The 19,695-nt window shown below is 41.7% G+C and overlaps 1 protein-coding gene across 3 annotated transcripts in view; it reads left to right on the plus strand.

The window, feature by feature from the left end:
- Window positions 1–19,695, plus strand: part of ltk (leukocyte receptor tyrosine kinase) — a 137,936-nt gene that overhangs the window by 82,410 nt on the left and 35,831 nt on the right. For all 3 annotated transcript variants that reach the window (XM_052022499.1, XM_052022489.1, XM_052022508.1), the window contains 5 exons: window positions 777–933; window positions 1,928–2,110; window positions 3,448–3,546; window positions 4,629–4,781; window positions 9,249–9,359. In XM_052022499.1, coding sequence (XP_051878459.1) covers window positions 777–933; window positions 1,928–2,110; window positions 3,448–3,546; window positions 4,629–4,781; window positions 9,249–9,359 — 703 coding nt within the window. The remainder of the gene's footprint in view (window positions 1–776; window positions 934–1,927; window positions 2,111–3,447; window positions 3,547–4,628; window positions 4,782–9,248; window positions 9,360–19,695) is intronic.

Genomic DNA, 19,695 nt, shown 5'->3' on the forward strand with positions numbered 1-19,695 from the left:
ATGCCATGTGATGCTTGGAAGTCTAATCTTAGTGGCTGTTCTGAAGGTGCTTCTTCACTTGACATGATCGCATCTTCTATCTGCTGTTCCTCAAGTGAAGGAAGTAGGAAAGATATATTTACATAGTATCATTATGTGCGCAGGATTCCCACCAACACCCTGCACCTAATAAAGTACTCATGATCTGTTAATACTTCTGTTAAATAAGCTGTGTAACAGCAGTGTGCACACAGCCGGGTTCTTCAAGCCATAATGTGCCCTTAACCATTTAATCTGCTTTTCTCAATGACGTTGTTTGCTGAGTAAACACTGGTCAGGACATTGAAGAGGACACCCCTCCTCTGCTTCAAAATAGCTCTGTGGTATCTGTAACCTGATGTTATTGGGGATTTTCCTTGGCAAATCAAAGTTGACAAAGTCAAAGCCGAGTTTATTGTCATATGCACAAGTACATGTATGCACAGGTGCAATGGAAAACTTGCAGCAGCATCACAGGCACGTAGCATCAGAGACACAACATTCACGAGAAAAACATTAATTAAGCATAAATTATACAAAATTATACAAGAGAGAACACAATTAGGATAAAAAAGTAAAGTCCATTGTATCGCAAACCCATCAAAAGGGAAGCAGCTCTGACAGTATAGTACTGACTCAGTAATGTACAAATGAGATGATGGGATTGATAGGTTTTGAAGCTACAGCCAAGTACCAGAACACTTTTGCAGTCCAAGGTACAGTTATTTGAAGCGGTTGAACTCTGTCATCCTATTCAGGTGGAGAATGGTGTTCAAGTGCCATTGCTTATTGCCGCAGGCGGGGGAGGAAAGGCATACTTGGAAGACCCAGATGTCGTGATGAATGACCTGGTATTAGAACAATATGAAAATGATACATCAGTGCCCGGATTCAATGGCCAAGTAGGAGCAGCAGGTTAGTGAGGGAAAACAAATAGGCCGAGAGTTCTCATTAGTGCATCATGAAAATTAGCATTGTTACTCTAAGTAGTCTCTTGTTTACTGAATCTCTGCCATAGGTTTTGTGGCACACTTTTCAAATATAACACTATAGAGAAGGTCAGACTTTGCTGCTTTGTAGTGAGTAATCTGTTGGCCTTAGTCAGTTCTTGTTTGTTATTCTCACATTCAATGACTAGTAAACCTAACACTGATAGGCTGTTGATGTGTGAGCAGCACTGAAGAGGCCACATTTGTTGCCCATCCACGGCCTTGAAGATTTCAAAAACTGTACACGCAGATTTATTTTTAGTAAAGGCAGGGACAGGTCTCTCAGTGTAATCCTCTGGGGGGCAGCACTAATGGGGGACAGGTCTGTCAGTGTGAAACACTGAGATACGGGTCTAGTGGAGACAGGTCCGTCAGTGTAAACCACTGAGGTACAGGTCTGTCAGTATAAAACACTGGGATACAGTACTGGTGGGGATGGATCTGTCACTGTATAACACTGGGTATAGGACTGGTGGGGACAGGTCTGTTACTGTGTAACAGTGGGGTATAGTACTGGTGGGGATGCATCTATCACTGTATAACACTGGGTTTAGGACTGGTGGGGACAGGTCTGTCACTGTGTAACAGTGGGGGACAGTACCAGTAGGGACAGATCTGTCAGTGTGCTTTAGGTTTTCTATAATTCTGAGAGCCAAAGTTCTGAGTAATGCTTGATCCTGGAGATGACATTGCTATGGTAGGATCTGCCTGGAATGAGCACTGTTCTAAGTTAGCCACAGTCTGGGCTTCAGCTTTGGGTAGATGGGTAACATTTCCAACATCTAGTTTCCAAGTCACAACAGCATAAAAGATGTTTAGGGGATAGATAAATGAGACAATAGTTGTCTAGTAGATTATCATGAATGAGTGTACTGTTTCCCTTCGTCTTAACTTCTTTCCTTGGAACTTCTGTCCTGCAGGTGGAGGCGGAGGTTGGAATGACATCACAAAGTTTCCCTGGGCAGGAAAATCTCTCGTGGAAGGTGCTAATGGGGGCAATGCGTGTCCCCAGGCACTGGAGAAGCTGGGGTGGGCAACACATGGTGGATTTGGAGGGGGTGGTGGAGCTTGTACATCCGGAGGAGGAGGTGGTGGATACACAGGTGAGCCCTACCAACCATATTGTGTTCATGAATTGTTCAGGGTGCTACTGAGTTGTATGTATTAAAGATTTAGGATTAGGTAATAGTTTTTCATCTCTTCTTGCTTTCAGTTTTTTTAAATTCATTTTGTTTTCTGCTGAGACAGAACAATGATTTCTTTACAGTTACCACAGTTAATCCCATCCTGGCTTTCCCAGTTTACTCTTGTAAAGCCCGTGTCTAGTTGTTGTAGCCCCCTTTGACATTAACTTGTGGAAGAGTCTGCCTTTATCCTGGTGACAGTCGCGGAGTTTGAAGCTCAGTTCAGGGTCACTTATTTTACAGCCCGGTTTCCTAAACCAGCCCACATCACTGAACCATGAAATGGAATAAGCTGAAGTGAAATCCACACCCCTGCGATAAAAATCTGCAATTTGGGTTTCTTGGTGTCTACATGTGTCTGTTTGTTATAAATGATGAGGGAATAATACAAGTTTAGCAAGCAATATTACAGCCAAGCAGAAAATTCAAGGATATTTCCATTCAAACGACTTCCTTGCTTCCAGCTGAGATAAATGATCCCTTTTCCCTCATTATTATAATTAAATGATGGGTCGCTGCACTTTTTTGCCCAGTTCCTGTCTCTGTTCGGAGCAGCTGCTCCGATACAGAACAGTGAATGGATCTCCAGCTGTGAGGAAAGTTGCATAACTAGCCCCTTGGTTTTATATTGATGCTAAAGCACATAGAATCTCCTGCATGCTGGCCTGTAATTCTGTACAGAGTTCTGCTCTGCTGGATCTGATTCCTCCCGTGTATTGTTTACATAAACCAGGTACCTTCAGTAAAACCACAAACTAACAATCGTTAATGTACAACCTTGTTGACGCAAAATGTCCTATAAGTGTTGTACAGATAAATATAGCAAATACTCTTGAAGTGTAATTGCTGCTGCAGTGGTTAATTAAAGGGCCAATGAGATTACCACAAACACCAGTGAGATAATCACTAGTCCCCTGATTTAGTAATGTTGATTGAGAGATAAATATTGACCTGGACATCAGAGAGAAGATAATTTTTTTTCTTCAAAATAGTGCAATGGGGATCTTCTACCTTTACCGGGAGCCTCGATTTAATATCTCTTCTAATTGATGGAACCTCCAACAGTGTGGTACTCCCTCAATCTAAATTAAGAGCTCAAATCTCTGAAAGTGGGGACCCATAATATTCTAACCGAGAGCTGTGAACTCTACTGCAGAGCCTGAAACCTTATGAACAAGCCCCTTTAACATAAGGTGCAGCCAAACAGCCGAGAAAAGAGTAAACCTACAGATCTTGATTTCTGTGCCCTCTTTCAGGTGGGGATGCATCACTAACTGATCATATTACTGCTGATGGCCAAGACGGAATTTCATTTGTTAATCAAGCTGGAGAGATTTACCTCCACCCATTAGCAGGTAAAGTGAATCGATGGGCTGCCAATCTGTTTTTTTTTGTTTACATATTGAAAGGAGCATTTCTTTCAATAAACCCTTGTAAAAGGTTCTTGAAAGAGAACTTCTTTAAAAATAATTCACTCTCTTTTGCTTTGGCTCTGTATCAGTGTGCATGGGTTTGACTTGTGGGATGATTATAACTGTCTTCAGTAGCCAAGGAGAAGTTCAAGCACCATGGTTGAATCAGCGGGATAGGAGTGGGCTAGCCAATGCTTTCAACCTAAGCTGCTGTTCATTAAATTCATGGTTGATCGCTATCATAACTCTATTAACTGTCCCGACCCACCAACTTCTTTATATCAAAGATCTTGATCACAGATTTAAAGTTAAGTTTGGAAGAGAGTTCCACTGACTTATATGAAGACATATTACCAAACTTCTCTCCTAAATGGAGTAATTCTAATTTTGAAGATATTTTCCTTCTTGACCTTCCCAGGGAAGAGCTTTCCAGTTTACTAGTCCAATAACGTAATGAACACTTGTTCACATACTGTAGAGAAAGGCCTTTTGGCCCTCTGAGCCTGTGCTGGCTTTTTTCTGCAAATGCAAATTATTTCATATTTTTACATTTGCTTATGACCATTTGGCCCATCAAGTCTATGCTGGTCTCAGACTAATCCTATCAATCCCATTTATTTGCCCTGTAACCTATTCTCTCTCACATGCCCATTTACTCCACCCTGATTCTCCAACCACTCATCTACATGAAGGGTAATTTATAGCAGCCAGTTAAACTACCAATCTGCACATCTTTGGAATGTGAGTGGAAACCGGAGCACTTGGAGGAAACCCATGTGGTCGCAGGGACAACTTGCAAATGTCACACAGACACTGCCGGAGGTTGGGATTGAACCTGGGTGCTGTGAAGCAGCAGCTCTACTAGCTGTGCCACTCTGCCGCCCCAAAACAAACACCATAAGTATTCAGCAAAATCTTGCTCTTTCTGAGATTCTTACCGCAGCTGGATGTCCAAATGCAATTTAAAGAATTTTCCTTTTGTTTTGTAATTTCCTGCCTTGAATAATGCACTTCTGTGATTACAGCAATGGAAAGTCATGGAGAGGCTGAAATTCGGATCCATATCAACTGCAGTCATTGTGAGTCAGACAACTGCATACGGGAGAAAGAGTCCAAGAAGATACTGTGCCTGTGCCTGGGGGGCAAAATTTTAGCCCAAGATAATGTTAGCTGTACAGGTAGGAACAGATCATGGAAAATTCTGCCTTGCAGAAGTATTCAGTATGATCAGAGATATTCATTTGGTCCTCACTGTCTGTTTCAACTCCCTTACCAATCAAGTTGGAGGCTAGAAGTTGCTTTATTATATTTTAATCAAGCTAAATCAACATTATGTACCACCCTAATTCAATCTTCCATCATGAGTTTTCCAGAACTGCTCGCTAAAGATTCCCTGTGAAATTAGATACCGAGGAGCAAATTTGTGGCAGAGATACAGTGGTGTCCATAAACCATAGAGTAGGGGTAATGGAGGGAGAGGTAGATCCTGGATGGGATAAAAGTTGATATAGGGAGGTACTAGGAAGCTTAGCTGCACTATAAGTGGCTAAATTACCTGTCCAGATACATGCACCTTAAGTTGTTGAAGGAGATAAAGGAGGTGGGAGAGTCACAAAGAAGGGGACAGAGCTAAAAAATAAAGGGCTGGTCATTTAAAACTGAAGTGTGCAGGAATTTCTTCTCCTACAGGGCAGTGAACCTTTGGAATTCTCTGCCCCCGAGGATGGTAGAGGCCAGATCATTTGATGTACAGTATTTGAGGTGGAGTTAGATAAATATTTGAAAGATCAAGGAATTGAGCTCTATGGGGAACTGGCACAGAAGAGAACCTGGGGCCAATATAGATCAGTCATGATCATATTGAATAGCAGGGCAGGCTTGAGGGGCTGAGTGGCCCACTCCTGCTCCTATTTTCTTGTGTTCTTGTGAAATTGCAAAGAGCCAGTTTATAATCTTGCAGATGTCCACAGATTCAGGGGTGGTGTCTGAGGACTGAAAATTGCAAATGCTACACATCTGTTCCAAAAAGGATTAAGACGAGTAATTACGGACCAATGATAGAGAAAATTCTAGAAACAATAACCAAGAAACAAGATTAGCAGTCACTTAGATATGTGGATTGAATAAGGAAAGCCAACATCAATTTGTTAAAGGTCTTGATGGAGCATTTTATTGAAGTAACAGAGGATTAATGAGAGGGGTGTGGTTAATAAGGAAAAATGTGGACTTCCATAAAGCGACTGATAACATGCTCCGTTAGAGGCTTGTCAACAAAACTGAAGGCCACAGAATAAAGGGGGCTGTAGTGGTGCAGATAGAGAATTGACTGCGTAACAGGAAGCAGACAGTTGCAGTGAAAGGTTGCTTTCCTGGATTGGAGAGAAGTGCACCATGGAGTTTCCCAGCTATAGTACTAGAACCACTCTTTTGCTTGATGTGTATTAATGATGGACTTTGGGTATACAAGGAACGATTTCCAAACTTAGCAGATGACACAAAACTTGGAGGTGTAGTGAACTATGAGAGCATGGTAACGGACTTCAAGTAGATATGGACAGGTTGATGGAGTGGGCAAATAGGTGATAGGCAGATGAAATTTAATGTCAAGAAAAGTGAAGTATTACATTTTGTGTATGGTTTGTTGATGTGGCAGAGCAGGTGGAGACAGTGGCTAAAAAGGCATATGAGATCTTGGGCTTCATAAATGGAGGTGCAGAATGCAAGTGCAAAGGAGTCAGGGTGAACCTTTATAAAACTGGTTTGGCCACAGTATTGTGTCCAATCCAGGATGCCACATTCTAGGAATGATGTGAAAAAATTGGAAAAGATGCAACAACATTTTCCAAAACAATGAGGGTGTTTAGTTGTGTGGATAGATGGGAGAAGCTGGAGTTGTTCTCCCAGTCTGGTGATGGACTTACCTGCATGTTCTTTGTGCAAAGGGTCCACAGAGACCCTCCAGGATTACAGCAGTTTTCCAGGCAATTTTCTGTACAGAGCAATACACCATATGGGTCCAGTCCTTGAGCATCTGCACTTCAGGGAACTCTGTACTGATTCCCAAGAGCCAAATTAGAAGTAGATGGAGCCTTATTTCTTCGAGTACAGACTCTGGGTAACCTCAATGCAGCAGTGAGCAGCAAACTGTGAGGTGTGGCAGAGGTCATCAGCAGCATCCTGGGACGATTCTGAGACAAGGAAGCTGAAAGTGACTTGTGACCTTGACTTCCACAAGCAAAGCAGTCCAGGCACACATATGAGGCTGTGTTCGAGGTTGCAGGAGATGACCGATCTGTGAGGAACAATGAGCGCAGACGGTCCTTTAGGTAGTGCAGTTTCAGGTAAAAAAACAGGGCTCGTAAAAGTTAGCTGTTCTGTGAGTAGGTAAGACCAGTGTGGTTGAAATTCATGCTGGAGATGAACCTTGCACTACCGTTGACATCATTTAAGGTAGTTTTACACTGGAAAAAAGTTCTTGTTGCTGATGAACACTCAGCCTGAAAGTCAGGGGTTACGTTTGGCTTTGGGTGCCAAGAGACCCAGGCGCAGTAATGTCTGACTGCAGGTTAAGCCCATTCTGAACAACATGTAGCATTTCTTAGTTGGTGTTGTGTGGTGGAATTTCTAAGCCAGGATGTTTCCCTTCAATGGTCAGTGTAATGATAACATGTTCTGTATGGTTAGTATCAAGGATGGTATACTCCATGTGTTCAGTGTTACAGATGGTATGTTCCACCTGGTCAGTGAAATGGATGGTAGGTTGCATACAGTCAGTGTAATGGATGGCATGTTCTGTGATCAGTGTGGTGGATGGCATGTTCTGTATGGCCTGTGTAATGGAAAAGGTTCTTTTTCTGTATGCTTAGTGTACCAGAAAGCATGTTCTCTATATGGTTATTATAATGAAAGTGATGTTCTGTAATGGATGGTGTACTCTACATAGTCAGCATACTGAAAGGAATCTGTATAGTCAGTGGAATGGATGCAGTGCTCTGGCCCATGTAGTGGACAGGTGAGTGTAGATGGTCAGAAGTGGATGAGGTGCTGTGTGAAGCCAGTGAAATCACTGGGATGCTCTGTATGGTCAGCATGGTGAACAGGGGACTTGACATGGTCAGTGTTATGCATAGAGTGCTCTCTGCCTCCCTTGTAATGGGAAGGGTCCTCTGTATTTTCACCATAACAGATTGGGTGCATGATATGGTCAACAAGGGTTTTGTTTTATTATTCATTAAATTGGAGCTCACGTTTCCTCTGGTCCCTAGTTTAATTTAATTTTGTTCATAATTCAAAGTGTGATTAAAAATTGATCATGGACAGCTCAATTGCTGTACTGTCTAACTGTATCAAATTATTTAGTTTTGTTAGGAATTGGGTAATGAATGGGGTTTTACTTATGGAGTGTGTGCTTCGATAGGCAGCTAGATAGGACATGGGTGACCCCTAGCAATAAATATCTAGAACTGCAAGGAATATGTGCTGGAAACTGTAATGCAGTGCACCATGCTATTGTCTGCTAATTGATCCAATCACAATCAAAAATGAAACATATTTGAAAATTGGAGGCTTTATTTAAACTGCACAAAGCCCATGCATTTTGCTTCAGGTTCTCTGGTATCAAGCATGCTAATGCACAGATATGTGCAGTCACATCCAACGGCAGGCAATGCATGCCTGGGAGCTTCTTTCCTGATTTTTAATTGCACATGTACGCCATGAGCTGTTCACTGGCCATTCATGCAGGAGATGCCTGGGTGGCCCTTGTGACTTAAAGGGATCCAGTGCTGGGAATCTGACTCGGGTGTGTCTTTCAAGTAACTAACTCTCCTTTGGGCCCCCAACTCTGCCATTTTCTTGTCCCCATCGGAGAAAGTCCTTCTCCTCCAGAGTGATCCGCACCCAGCCGCCAACCTCCTACCCTTTCCCAACCGCAGATTGGTCTGCCTCCCACACCACCTGACCATCACTCTGCACCCACTTCTGACTACTGATCATGCAGCTTTCAAGTCTACCACCATGATGACTAAACTCACTTCCCTGTCTACCAAACCCCCTCAACTACTGGCTACTAAGTTTCACCCCCAGAGACGCAAGAGACTGCAAGTGCTGGAATCTGGAGCAACAAACAACCTGCTGGAGGGACTCAGCGGGTCAAGCAGCACCTGTGAGAGGAGAGGAAATGTCGATGTTTTGGGTCGAAACCCTGCATTGGGTCCTGATGCAAGCTTCACTCCCAACCCCATGATGAGTATTCCAACCCCTCGTAACAGATCCCTGCCTTATTACTACCCTCTTCCCCTATCTTCCCATCAAAAGATCTCTCTCCCCCATGATCACCTGTTTCTGACTCTGGCTTGACACCAGATTTACCTGAAGTTGGGGCCTTGGATAGCGCCTTGAGTAACCTTATTTTTAGAGGAGATGACCAACTCCGGGGAAGTGATACATTACTAGAACTTTTGACCTGTTGTTTTTTTGTCTATTGCTCCCCTGATTAATCGGCAGTCTCTAGCAACCACCCCCCCCCCCCCCCCCTGCCGTTTAACACTATAAGCAGGAGCTGTTGTACACTGAAGGATTGAGAATGAACTTGTGGTTGTAAGTCTTAATTAAGTCTTAATTGCTTCTTGTTTCTTTGTCTACAGTTCCTGGAGGCGTCATCCCAGAAGGCCATCTTCCTTCCTCCCTCATAATTGCCGTGGTTACGTCCACCATTGTTACTGGAGTAGTTCTAACCTGTGCTGGACTTGCTCTCAGTAAGAATTTCATTAAACTTTGTACTGCACAGCTCCCTTCTCAACCGACATTTCACAAGCTATAAGCTCAGGAGAACTTTTCTTTTTTTTTGTTGTTTAAATTGTTGTCTATAGCTGCTTTTTCCAATAGTGCCTCATGGTGCGTCCTTAATACTTCATTGAAAACATCTAACCACCAGCTTCACTGCCTCCGTATTGCCCCCCATACCTGAAACAAACTAGTGAAGAAAGTCAATAGTACAAGCTGTATCAGTGTAAATATCTGTGTTGTGTGGCTCTGCCTATAACACCATTCTGTGCTTGTTATGTAGATAGAATGACTGGACAAACATAATTTTATCTGTACCAGTGTTGGTTACTTAATTCTGTAGTTTGGCAAACCTGGCCTGTATTTCTCAAAGTTTGTAGAATATCAGCTCAGCCGAAAGTAGGACAACAACTTGCTTTAAAAAGCACCTTTAACACATGGAAATATCCCAGGAGTCTTTACAGGAGTCCGTCAGGTAAACATTACTGGGGCAAAGCAGGGGGATTTAGGAGAGGTAACATTATACTTGGTCAAAAATTAGTTTCAAGCAGAGTATTAAAGGGAGAGAGAGGCAAAGAAGAGGAGAAATTTGGGCAGGCAACCAAGAGAGAGGTAACCAAATACTTGGTCAAAGAAATTAATTTTAAGGAGGGTATTAAAAGAAGGGAGAGGCAAAGAGGAGGAGAGATTTAGGCAAGTGATGCCAGAAATTAGGGTTTAGACAAGGCACAGTTACCAGTGGACAAGAGGCCACAATTGGAGGAGTGCAGAGGTCTTGGCAATTGTAGACATATGGAGGGGACCTTGGAGCATTGAACATGATGATGTGCTGGCACTGGTGAACCAGGGTCAGTGCAAGTCAGTCAGCAGAAAGGTGATGGTGCCTGAGAATTCTGGCGTTGACCCAGGTTAGGATGACAAGAAAAAATGCAAAAAAAACTTGTCCCTTTAGTATCCTATATTTCTCATACTGTCCACCTGCATATTAAACATTATGTTTTTGCTCATTTTACCCTGCCTGGCAGATTATTAGAAACATCCAGCACTCTTTATAGAAAACTGAACATATTGTAGTCATTTCAATTTTACCTTTCACAAATTTTGTCTTTGCTGATTATACTAGTTTGAATTATTTTAAAGTAATTGACTTTGCCATTTAAGATTTTGTATATCTATCCCAGTAACATCCCTTCATAAATGTCTTCTTATTAAAATGTAGAGTACTTGATCCACTGTAGGATATAGGGACAGGAGAAGGCTGTTCAGGGCCTCAAGTACGTTTTGCCATGTATAATTGGATTGTGGCTCATCTGTATCTTAATTCCATCTACCAGTTTTGGTTCAGTAATGCTGAATACTTCCCTACCATAAATGTATCGTTCTTAGTTTCAAAGGAAAATTAGATTATTTTTTGCAGTGAGAGTTTCACCAGTTAGGCAGCATCCTAAATAGCCCAGCTATAATGTGAAGATTATCTTCCCTTGCTTATCTCCCAATACCCTTGACACAAACATTCTGTTATCCTGTATTTTTTTGCGCAAGCCCACCAGCTTTTGAACTGCACGCCCAGATTTTTGCTCTTCCACAGTTCCAAAGTTCTTGTTGTTTAGAAAATATCCTGACCAATTTTTCTTTGATCAAGTGTGGCTGATTCTACACTGCCTTACATTGCAGTCTATCTGCTTTCCCCACTCACTTATTCTTTCAAGGCTCCTGTGTAACTTTCTGCTCCCATCTACACAATTCACTATGTTAACTAACTCTGTGTCATCAGCAACCTAGGATAAAGCTCTTTATTCTTTCAAGTCACTGGAAAATACAGTTACAAGCTGGGTACATGATCAGTCACACATCAGCACAGTACATTATCCCCTATCTTTCCCCTACTTCCTAACCAATTCCTGCCTATATCCAATGGGTGGCGTCGAATTCCATGCAATATCATTTTTGTTAAGAATCTCATTTGTAATCTTTCTGATATGTTTCCTGGAACTTGTGCTTATTTCTTTCTTTTCCCAATAAATTTCCCCCTTCTCTCCTGCCCACGTTGACTTCTCATTGGTGTGTTATTCCACTGTTTCCAAAGATCCAAACGCAACTTCCCATAGCTCATGTAAATGGAAAAGCAAGTTGAGGCCAGCTATTCCATAGTGAAAAGATAAGGTCCCAGCTGGGTTCTGTGTCCTACCTCCTTCTCCATTACAATGGCCACATGCACAACTTCCCCACAGGGATAACTTAAAAGTAAACACAAGATGGACCATCATCAGTTTCCACCCCCTAACTGCATAAGGTTCAATTTCTGAACCTGTAATGCATGACTTACATAAATATCAGTACAGAGCAATAATGGAACATGGGACTTGCCTGGTCTGCACAGCACACCTACTTCCTGATTAAAATCACTGAGGCATCAGGACATCCCTTCATCATTGAATAGCTACAAAGATAAATGATGACTAACACTTTATCTTGCATTCCATTCTTTGTGTATTTGATTCTGAATCATCATTTCTTGCTTCATGCTTCTATTTATATAGCTCTTGTATTTCATGGTTTGTATCAATATTAGTTGGGTACATAGTTGCTGCAGAATATTTGTTCTTGTATCCCATTGAATTAATGTGGCTATCACAGTGCAAAGAACCACTAGCCTGTACCTCTTATAAAGCAGAGCTTTGGAGTATTTGTACCCATCATCTATTGCCCGAATGCATCAGTTTTAGTTGTGACTCTTTATTCTAAAAGGATTTATATTTAGCCCAGTTGATTAAGCTACAGTTCAACACTGCATCCTTATGTTTTTTAGTTTGGGCTTTGTGCTTGGGTTTTTGTGAGGATGAAGATTCCTGTAGTCAGATTGGCAAATTAGCCTTTCTGTCACACCAGGAAATCTAGTGTATTCTCTAAGGGGCAGTGGATGAACAATTAAACATAGTCCTTTCTGTATTACAACAGTGGCTACAATTCAAACATATTGCAAAGGATGCAAAATACCTTGAAGCATCCTGTAGCTGTGAAGAATGCAAGTCTTTCTCTTTTCTTTCTTTCTTGTATCATTGCTCTAGATTACTAAAGCCCTTGTGTTACACCCAGTAGCCATTTGAGGATTGGACTGGATCCTCCTATTGTGTTTCTATTTGAGTTGTCTCCCTTGCTGGACTACTAGAGAACCTCACCTCTTTCCATCAACACATCCTCCCTACAATCACCTAACTGTCCTTGACCATGTGAACTGATCTCATGTCTTTCCCTAGCTCCTGCAGATTGTGTTCACCCATTCATGAAATGTGTGATGATGATATGTAGGCCCTTTCTCACCACCCAACCACCACAATTCCTTAACAGGGTTCAGGTTGGAATTTTCCTCATCCATGTCATTAGATAGCCTACATAGAGGGATGCTTTGGCAAGAGAATAGCTTAAATTGTTTTGCATGTATTTGTTTTAGATTTATGATAAGTCAGCTGTGAACTTTCCAGATATAGCATTCTGGTACACACCTTTGTGTCAGTGTGCATTAGTAGCTATTTGTACCAGCTACAGAGTTTGTAACCAATGTCAAAATAACATCAGCTTAAGAGGCAGGTTGCAACCTTATCAGACACAAGGATTGTGAACAGAGAGAACTAATTTCAAGCAATTCCAAGTAGACAGTATGGACACTGGTAGCCAGCATAATTTGGGCCTGAAAGAGCAATCTGAATCTCATAAGTTCATGTGAAATAACTTCAATATGACATGAGTGACTTGTGCAAACACAGCACACTTGATCAGGTAGTTCAAAGCAACAAATTCTTAACTGGATTCTTAGGTAACCTAGTGCTGTAGATATGGTGGGAGTTTATCCAGATTAAGATGGAGAAGGGAAACTGCATCCTACTCCAGGTGAAGGCTTGCTGTGTTTGTGGGCAATAGCTGTGACTGACCAAAGTAGTTTATCTCTCCCCATTCTTTCTGATCCATCTGCAACCTTTGGCATGGTTGACTATTCTGTTTTCCTCCAACATATCATTACTCAGCTGCAGGGGACCAGCCTTGACTGGTTCTATTCCTAGTTATCTATTTGTAGGCAGAGAATTACCTGTAACAGCTACTCTTCCTTCTCCTACATTATCCTCCTTCTATTTCTCATTTACAATCTGCCTCTAAATGATACCATTGTTCTCCACAAGTATGTTGATGACAACCAGCTTTACCTCACCACTGCCTCTCCCCTTGATTCATCAGACTCAGAAAGGGCTGAGTTGAAATTTTCTCCGGCTAAGTATCGGGAGCAATTGAAGCCTTTAACATTGGCTCCACCTCACACAGTACAACAGAGGAAGCTAAAGGGATAATGAATTTCAGCTATATAAATTCACAAGAGGTCCTAGATAGAATAAATAGGAGGGGGACTCAAACTAAGGACCATCAATTTAAAGGAATTAATGGATTAGAGAGAAGGTTAGGGTGCTGGAAGGGAGGTAGAGGCAGAAATCCTCAACTCAGTTAACCAGTACTTGAGGAGTCATGACCTGTAGGGCCAACATTCTAATGCAGGGAGATGGGATTAGGTTGAACAAATCTTTTTTTTTTTGACTGGAGCAGACATGATGGACTGAGTAGCCTCCATCTGTATCGTAAAAATTCAATGATTCTCTATGATTTCTATAATTCTACAAACTCCGTTTGTCATCCACTAGTTCCATATCGTTCACTTACGACTGTGCGGTGCCGGGTTCAACTTCTAGTTCCCTATCCCCTCCTTCAGCAAGATGCCTTTCTGCCTCCAAAACAGTGCCTGTTTCCACCCTCCCTCGGCAACTCAAGCTCATAGCTCTGTTACCTCCAGACTGTTCCAATGATCCAGCGCCCACCCTCCCATCCTCTTTGCTGCATAAGCGCAAACTCAGAGTCAAAATCGAGTTTATTGTTACATACACAAGTACATGTATGCACAGGTGCAATGAAAAACTTACTTGCAGCAGCATCACGGGCACATAGTATCATATAAGCGGCATTCACAAGAAAAACATAAATTAAACATAAATTATACACAATTTTTCCAGGACTCATTGAATTCCAGTGCCTGTATCCTATCAGTTCAGTTCACGTGTCAACCCTGTGTTTCTCTGATAGCAACCACTCAGTTTTAAAATTCATACCTCTCATTTCAATTCCCTCCATGTTCGCCCTACTTCCTTTCTCTGTAATCTTCTCCAGTTCTGCAATCATCCATGATATCAATGCTCCTCCATTTCTGGGCATCCTAAAGTTTAACCATTCCATCATTGACGGCCATACCAATGGCTGCCTAAGTCCTAAGCTCTGAAATTTCCTCCTTAAACCTTTCTGTCCCTCTATCCCCTTTCAATATGCTCCTGAAAATCGGGTCATCTGTCCTATTTCCTGCTTAAGGGCTCAGTGTAATTTTATTTAATAATGCTCCTGTGAAGTGCCTAGGGACATTTTTGACATCTAAAATACATTAAAAATGCAAGTTGTTGTTCTTCTTGTAGTGAGTAATCTTTAATATATTGTAATGGTATTGCAAGTATTAATTGAAACCAGCCCCATGTGCCCTCCAGTGGCCATTGACTGCCTGAGTTTTATGGGTACTGTTAGAAGCTGCACTTTATTCCTGCTACCATACTATTGCTAACAATGAATGATTGAATAAATTGGTTAACTATAAATCTAAGAGAAAAGAATTGAGCTGACCTGGTCCTTTCCATGTTCTAAATATTCCTTAAGTAATCGTTGAAGAGCTTTGAGGCTAAGTCTGAACCACAGGAACAGGTAGATGGGATCTTGGTGTAATATCTCAGTGCTCCATTGAAGTATGGTCCAAGACCATACGCTCAAGTCTTGGAGCACAACAACTCCACGTTACTGTACTACTGAGCCAGTCGGGCATTTGTTAATGTAGTATCAGTCAAAAGGGAATTTGATGTATTAAAAGAAAAAAATTACCACAGGGAAGAGGCAGAGGTGGGGCTAATTGGAAAGCTCCTTCAGTGAGCCAGGCCTGATGTGGTAGTCTGAATGCCTGAATAGCCTCCTTTTGTATACAATGATATCATACAATGGGAAATACTAAGGTGATGTAATCTCAATGAAAAATATATCTCCATTCATGATAAATCAACAAAACGAACACTAATATGTTCTATTTAACCATCATTAGTCTTCACTTCTGACCTGATCCTTCACATTGCTCTTGTCTCTCACCATTATTAACTGCTAACTTATCATTTATTTGTCATGTACCTCAAGTGGTCACTTATTGTAACATTTGAGAATGTGTATAACTGATTGTTCTCTAAGTATCTAGTGCCCCAGCTGAGGTTGGTTGACTAAGCACAGAGCAGGAAACATTTTGGACTCTATTGCTTCAGCTGATGGCTTTACTCTAATATTCCATTGTGGAGGGTTATCAGTCATAACGTGACAGTACCAACCGTATCACTATCATTACTGTTGCATCATCTTTGACATCATCACTACTGCCTTTTATATCATCATGATGGCCCTCGACATCATCACTACGGCCTTTGACATCATCACAATAACTTTGCTATCACCATTCTTGGCTTTTCCATCACTGTTATTGTCTTTAACAACGTTGCTGTTGTTTTTGACATCAATGCCATTGACAAACAACTAAAACTAACTTCCGTCTCAATGAAAAGGATACAGTTGAATTAGCTATTTGTCTTGACTGATCAATTCCTCAAGTTTCTAACCAAGGTAATGACCTTTAGAGTTCAATACCAATTCTTCAGCCTGTTTGAACTATGGCTCCACAATTTGTAAATCTGAATTTAATTTAGCTGGCTTTAGAAATTTTAATCTGCAATGAATTTCTGCAGAGCCTGTGATACATTGTCAAGTGTGCACTGTGTCTATCAGAAGAGGCAAATAAAGGCTCACTAGAAAATGTTCCTTGTGTCTGGTGCAATTATTTAAGTGCTAATGTACCAGTACTAAGCCGTGATGAGTGGAAAATGTGCTTGTGTAGGCTTCAGCTTGGGAGGGAAATGGGTCAGGTTCAAAGCACCCCCACCTTGAACATCTCTGCTCCTCTCAATCCCACATTCGGGTAAGTATGGTCTCAACGTTTGACCTTAATGGTCGTATCTTCAAACTGCTCCTTTAAGCACACCAGTTAGACCACATTGTAGGCTTGATTTCCCTGAAGGCTGAAGATATTTAAACAGGCTTTGGGTCCTTTATTTCGAATGTCCAAAGAGCCATCCTGCCAGTTTATGGTGTGAGAACTGGATGTCTTTTATTGTTCTAACATCAGTATGGTGGGCGCTGGCTCAATTTTTCCTTTACTTTTTCTTGTGAACTGCAGGAAACAGACTGTTGTTACTAGGGCAAACTTTTTATGTTAGGCACATAGTTTTGACCTGAGGGATTGGATTGAAAGATCAGGAAATGGCAACATCACCTTTTATCAGATTGGTCAGAAAGGCCAAGTATTGATTTATTAGCTTCAATGAGTCAGACAAGGAAAGAACAGGAATTTAATGAGTGAGGGGAGAATCAAAATGCAGGGGGTACGATTTCAGCTTTGTTGTGTCATGTCATCATATTTCAAGAAGCACCCTCATCAAATTCAATCAGACTTAAGGGGACATAGTAGGTCAGATGCTTTCATGGGGTCAGAGAAGGTTGGTGATAGCGTTGCTGCTTCTTGCGCTTGACTGGATAAAGACTTTGTACATTTTTGTCGCAATTTTCTGTCCAACTTGCTGTGAAGGCATTAACTCTCAATAAACTTGCCGTTGCATGGTCATCCTCCAGTGGAGTGTTGACGGTCCATTTGACCATGAAGAATCTTGCAGTTCAGTCCAACCCATTTCTGATTCAGGTGTCAACACATGTCCAATTTCCAGTGTAGATGCTAAATATTGATTGGCATGAGTTTTCCCAGTGGATTAATAACCCCAAAGCCCTCCTCAAACTCTACCCTCACCATGTTTCTCTGAAGTCAAAAGTACAAGATCAAATGGAGCCACTCAACCCCTGCCTCACTTGAAGTCAGATAACTTTTCCTGGACATGGTATCTGATCTGGGGTGAGCATTTCTATTGCTTGGTGCTATACATCTGAATATTGCTCCAGCTGATGAATCAGAGAAGCTCTTAACCCAGATTGTTTTACATTAGACTGTTTTTCCCTTTGAAAGATAAGTTGGGATCAGACCACTCAGGCTGTGCCTCAGTGCTCCACTCCATTTGTGAAATCAAGGCTAGTCTTTGAGGAAGATGACAAACACGAATTCAACTCTGAACCGAAAGCAGAAATTTAATAGAATACTGTGGGAACGAGTAAAACTAGCATTTCCCTATCATCTAACTTTCCTTTGGATAGTCATGATGCTCAGTGATATTTCAAGGAAGGACGGATAACTCATTGACTGGTAAACAAGTTCCTTCCAAGGCTTTAAGTTTAGTGTCTATGCCTCCCAGTTCCTGATGAGGTGGGTAGATTATTTTATTTCTATTAATATGATCCCGCTCCACAAGTTATGCTCTAAACTTCCACTTCAAGCTTGAGCCCATTGTCCTGATGCTCTAGATGAATTCGAAATGGTGTGTAGTAGGTGAAGTTCATAATGGAAATCTGTCTTTGGATGTACTTGCTAGATGTGGGCTCAGCTTCAGCTAGGTTCATTTTGTTGTGTGTTTCCGGTCTTAGTTGAGATGTGTTTCATCTATTCATATTTTCTCTGGCTAGCTGTGAGCTGGACTATAGCAGACAGTGAACATGTGATGGAGTGGTTTTGAATTGGTCGTGGAATGAGGTGAACCCCATTGGGGTTACAGAATTCCCAGTGTAATTGTCAGGTGGCCATCCTCTGGTTGGCCTCAGTATTCCCAAAGGAGCTGCCTTATAAGCTACTCCCTGTATTCATTGGATAGTTGTGACAGTTTTCCTTGTTTATTGCAGTATTGGCAAAGCTGGATTATTACAGGCATCCCAGTATTCCCACAGCTGCCCTATCCCATGTTCATCCAGCCAGCTTGTCCTAACCTTGTCCCAGCATTCCCAGAGCTGATAATATTCCCATACATTTTCTCATACTTATGACATATGAGGAGGCCATTCAGCCGATCAAGTCAATGCCGGCTCATAGAGCACTGCCATAAGTCCCATTCCCCGACATATTTCCTTGTAGCCTATTCTCACCCACATGCCCATCAATCCCATCCTGATTCTCCTGCCACCCAGTGACATTTAGAGGAACCAATTAACCTGGAATGTGGGAGGAAACCAGAGCTCCCTGGGGAAACCAATGAGGTCACAGAAACAAAGTGCAAACTCCACACAGGCAGCACCAGTGGTCAGGATCAAATGCAGGTTGCTGGAACTTTGAGGCAGCAGCACTATCTGCTTTGCCACTGTACCGCTAGATACTTTTTCCTGATATTTCTCTGAATTGGTCTTGATCTGTAAAAGGTTTCATGGCAAAAGTGTCACGGAATTATTGCTCCAAGAGCAGTTACTGGATTGAAAGATTGTTGAGAAGCAGTAAAACTACTTTCAGTACATCAAAAAGAAATCACATTAAAAACACTTTGACTTCTAATCCGAAAATACATCCCATAGCGATCCTACAAATTATAATTACATTATATCAACAAACAGAAAATATTAAGCAACTTCTGAAATGAGTAGGCAAGGAATTCCAGATCCATTGAAGTTGGAAATAGGTCTCCAAGAGTGGGAATTGTTTTTAAGAGAACGAAATACTTCCCTACATCATGTTAAAGAGATCTGGTAAGAGGATCTGGCAAGGTGATCCACTTAGGAATCCTAGTAAGACGATCTCCATGGAGACCAGGTAAGAAGATTTCATAAACGTAGCTGTAATTTTCTCTCTCATTACAATTGCTGCTTCTGTCTGGTTTCATTTGCTATGGCTGACATCTCTCTCCTGGATATTTCCTGAATCCAAGCAACTCCTGGCAGTTAGTGTTTGGGGTAAGTGAGACAAGTGCTCTTCCTGAACACCTTAATATGTTTGGGAAAGGCAAAGATTCATTTGAGTTCTCTCCACTGGATCAGTTGGAAAAGTTTGAATGCAACACACCAGATTGAGTTGCTAGTCTTTGAAGAGTCAATTAGTAACAACTGATCTTGCTAGCCAGGGAGAAGAGGAATGTAACAGCTTCCTTCCTGATACAACTGCAGCTCAGTGATAGTACTGCCACCTTTGAGGGTAGTATTGTTACTACCACCTCAGTCAGTATATTGAGGGTTCAAGTCCCCGTGCTGACATTAACAATTTAGTGCAGTGCTGAGGGAGTGCTG

The sequence above is a fragment of the Pristis pectinata genome, chromosome 1 (genome assembly GCF_009764475.1).
Source record: "Pristis pectinata isolate sPriPec2 chromosome 1, sPriPec2.1.pri, whole genome shotgun sequence".
Classification (NCBI taxonomy): domain Eukaryota; kingdom Metazoa; phylum Chordata; class Chondrichthyes; order Rhinopristiformes; family Pristidae; genus Pristis; species Pristis pectinata.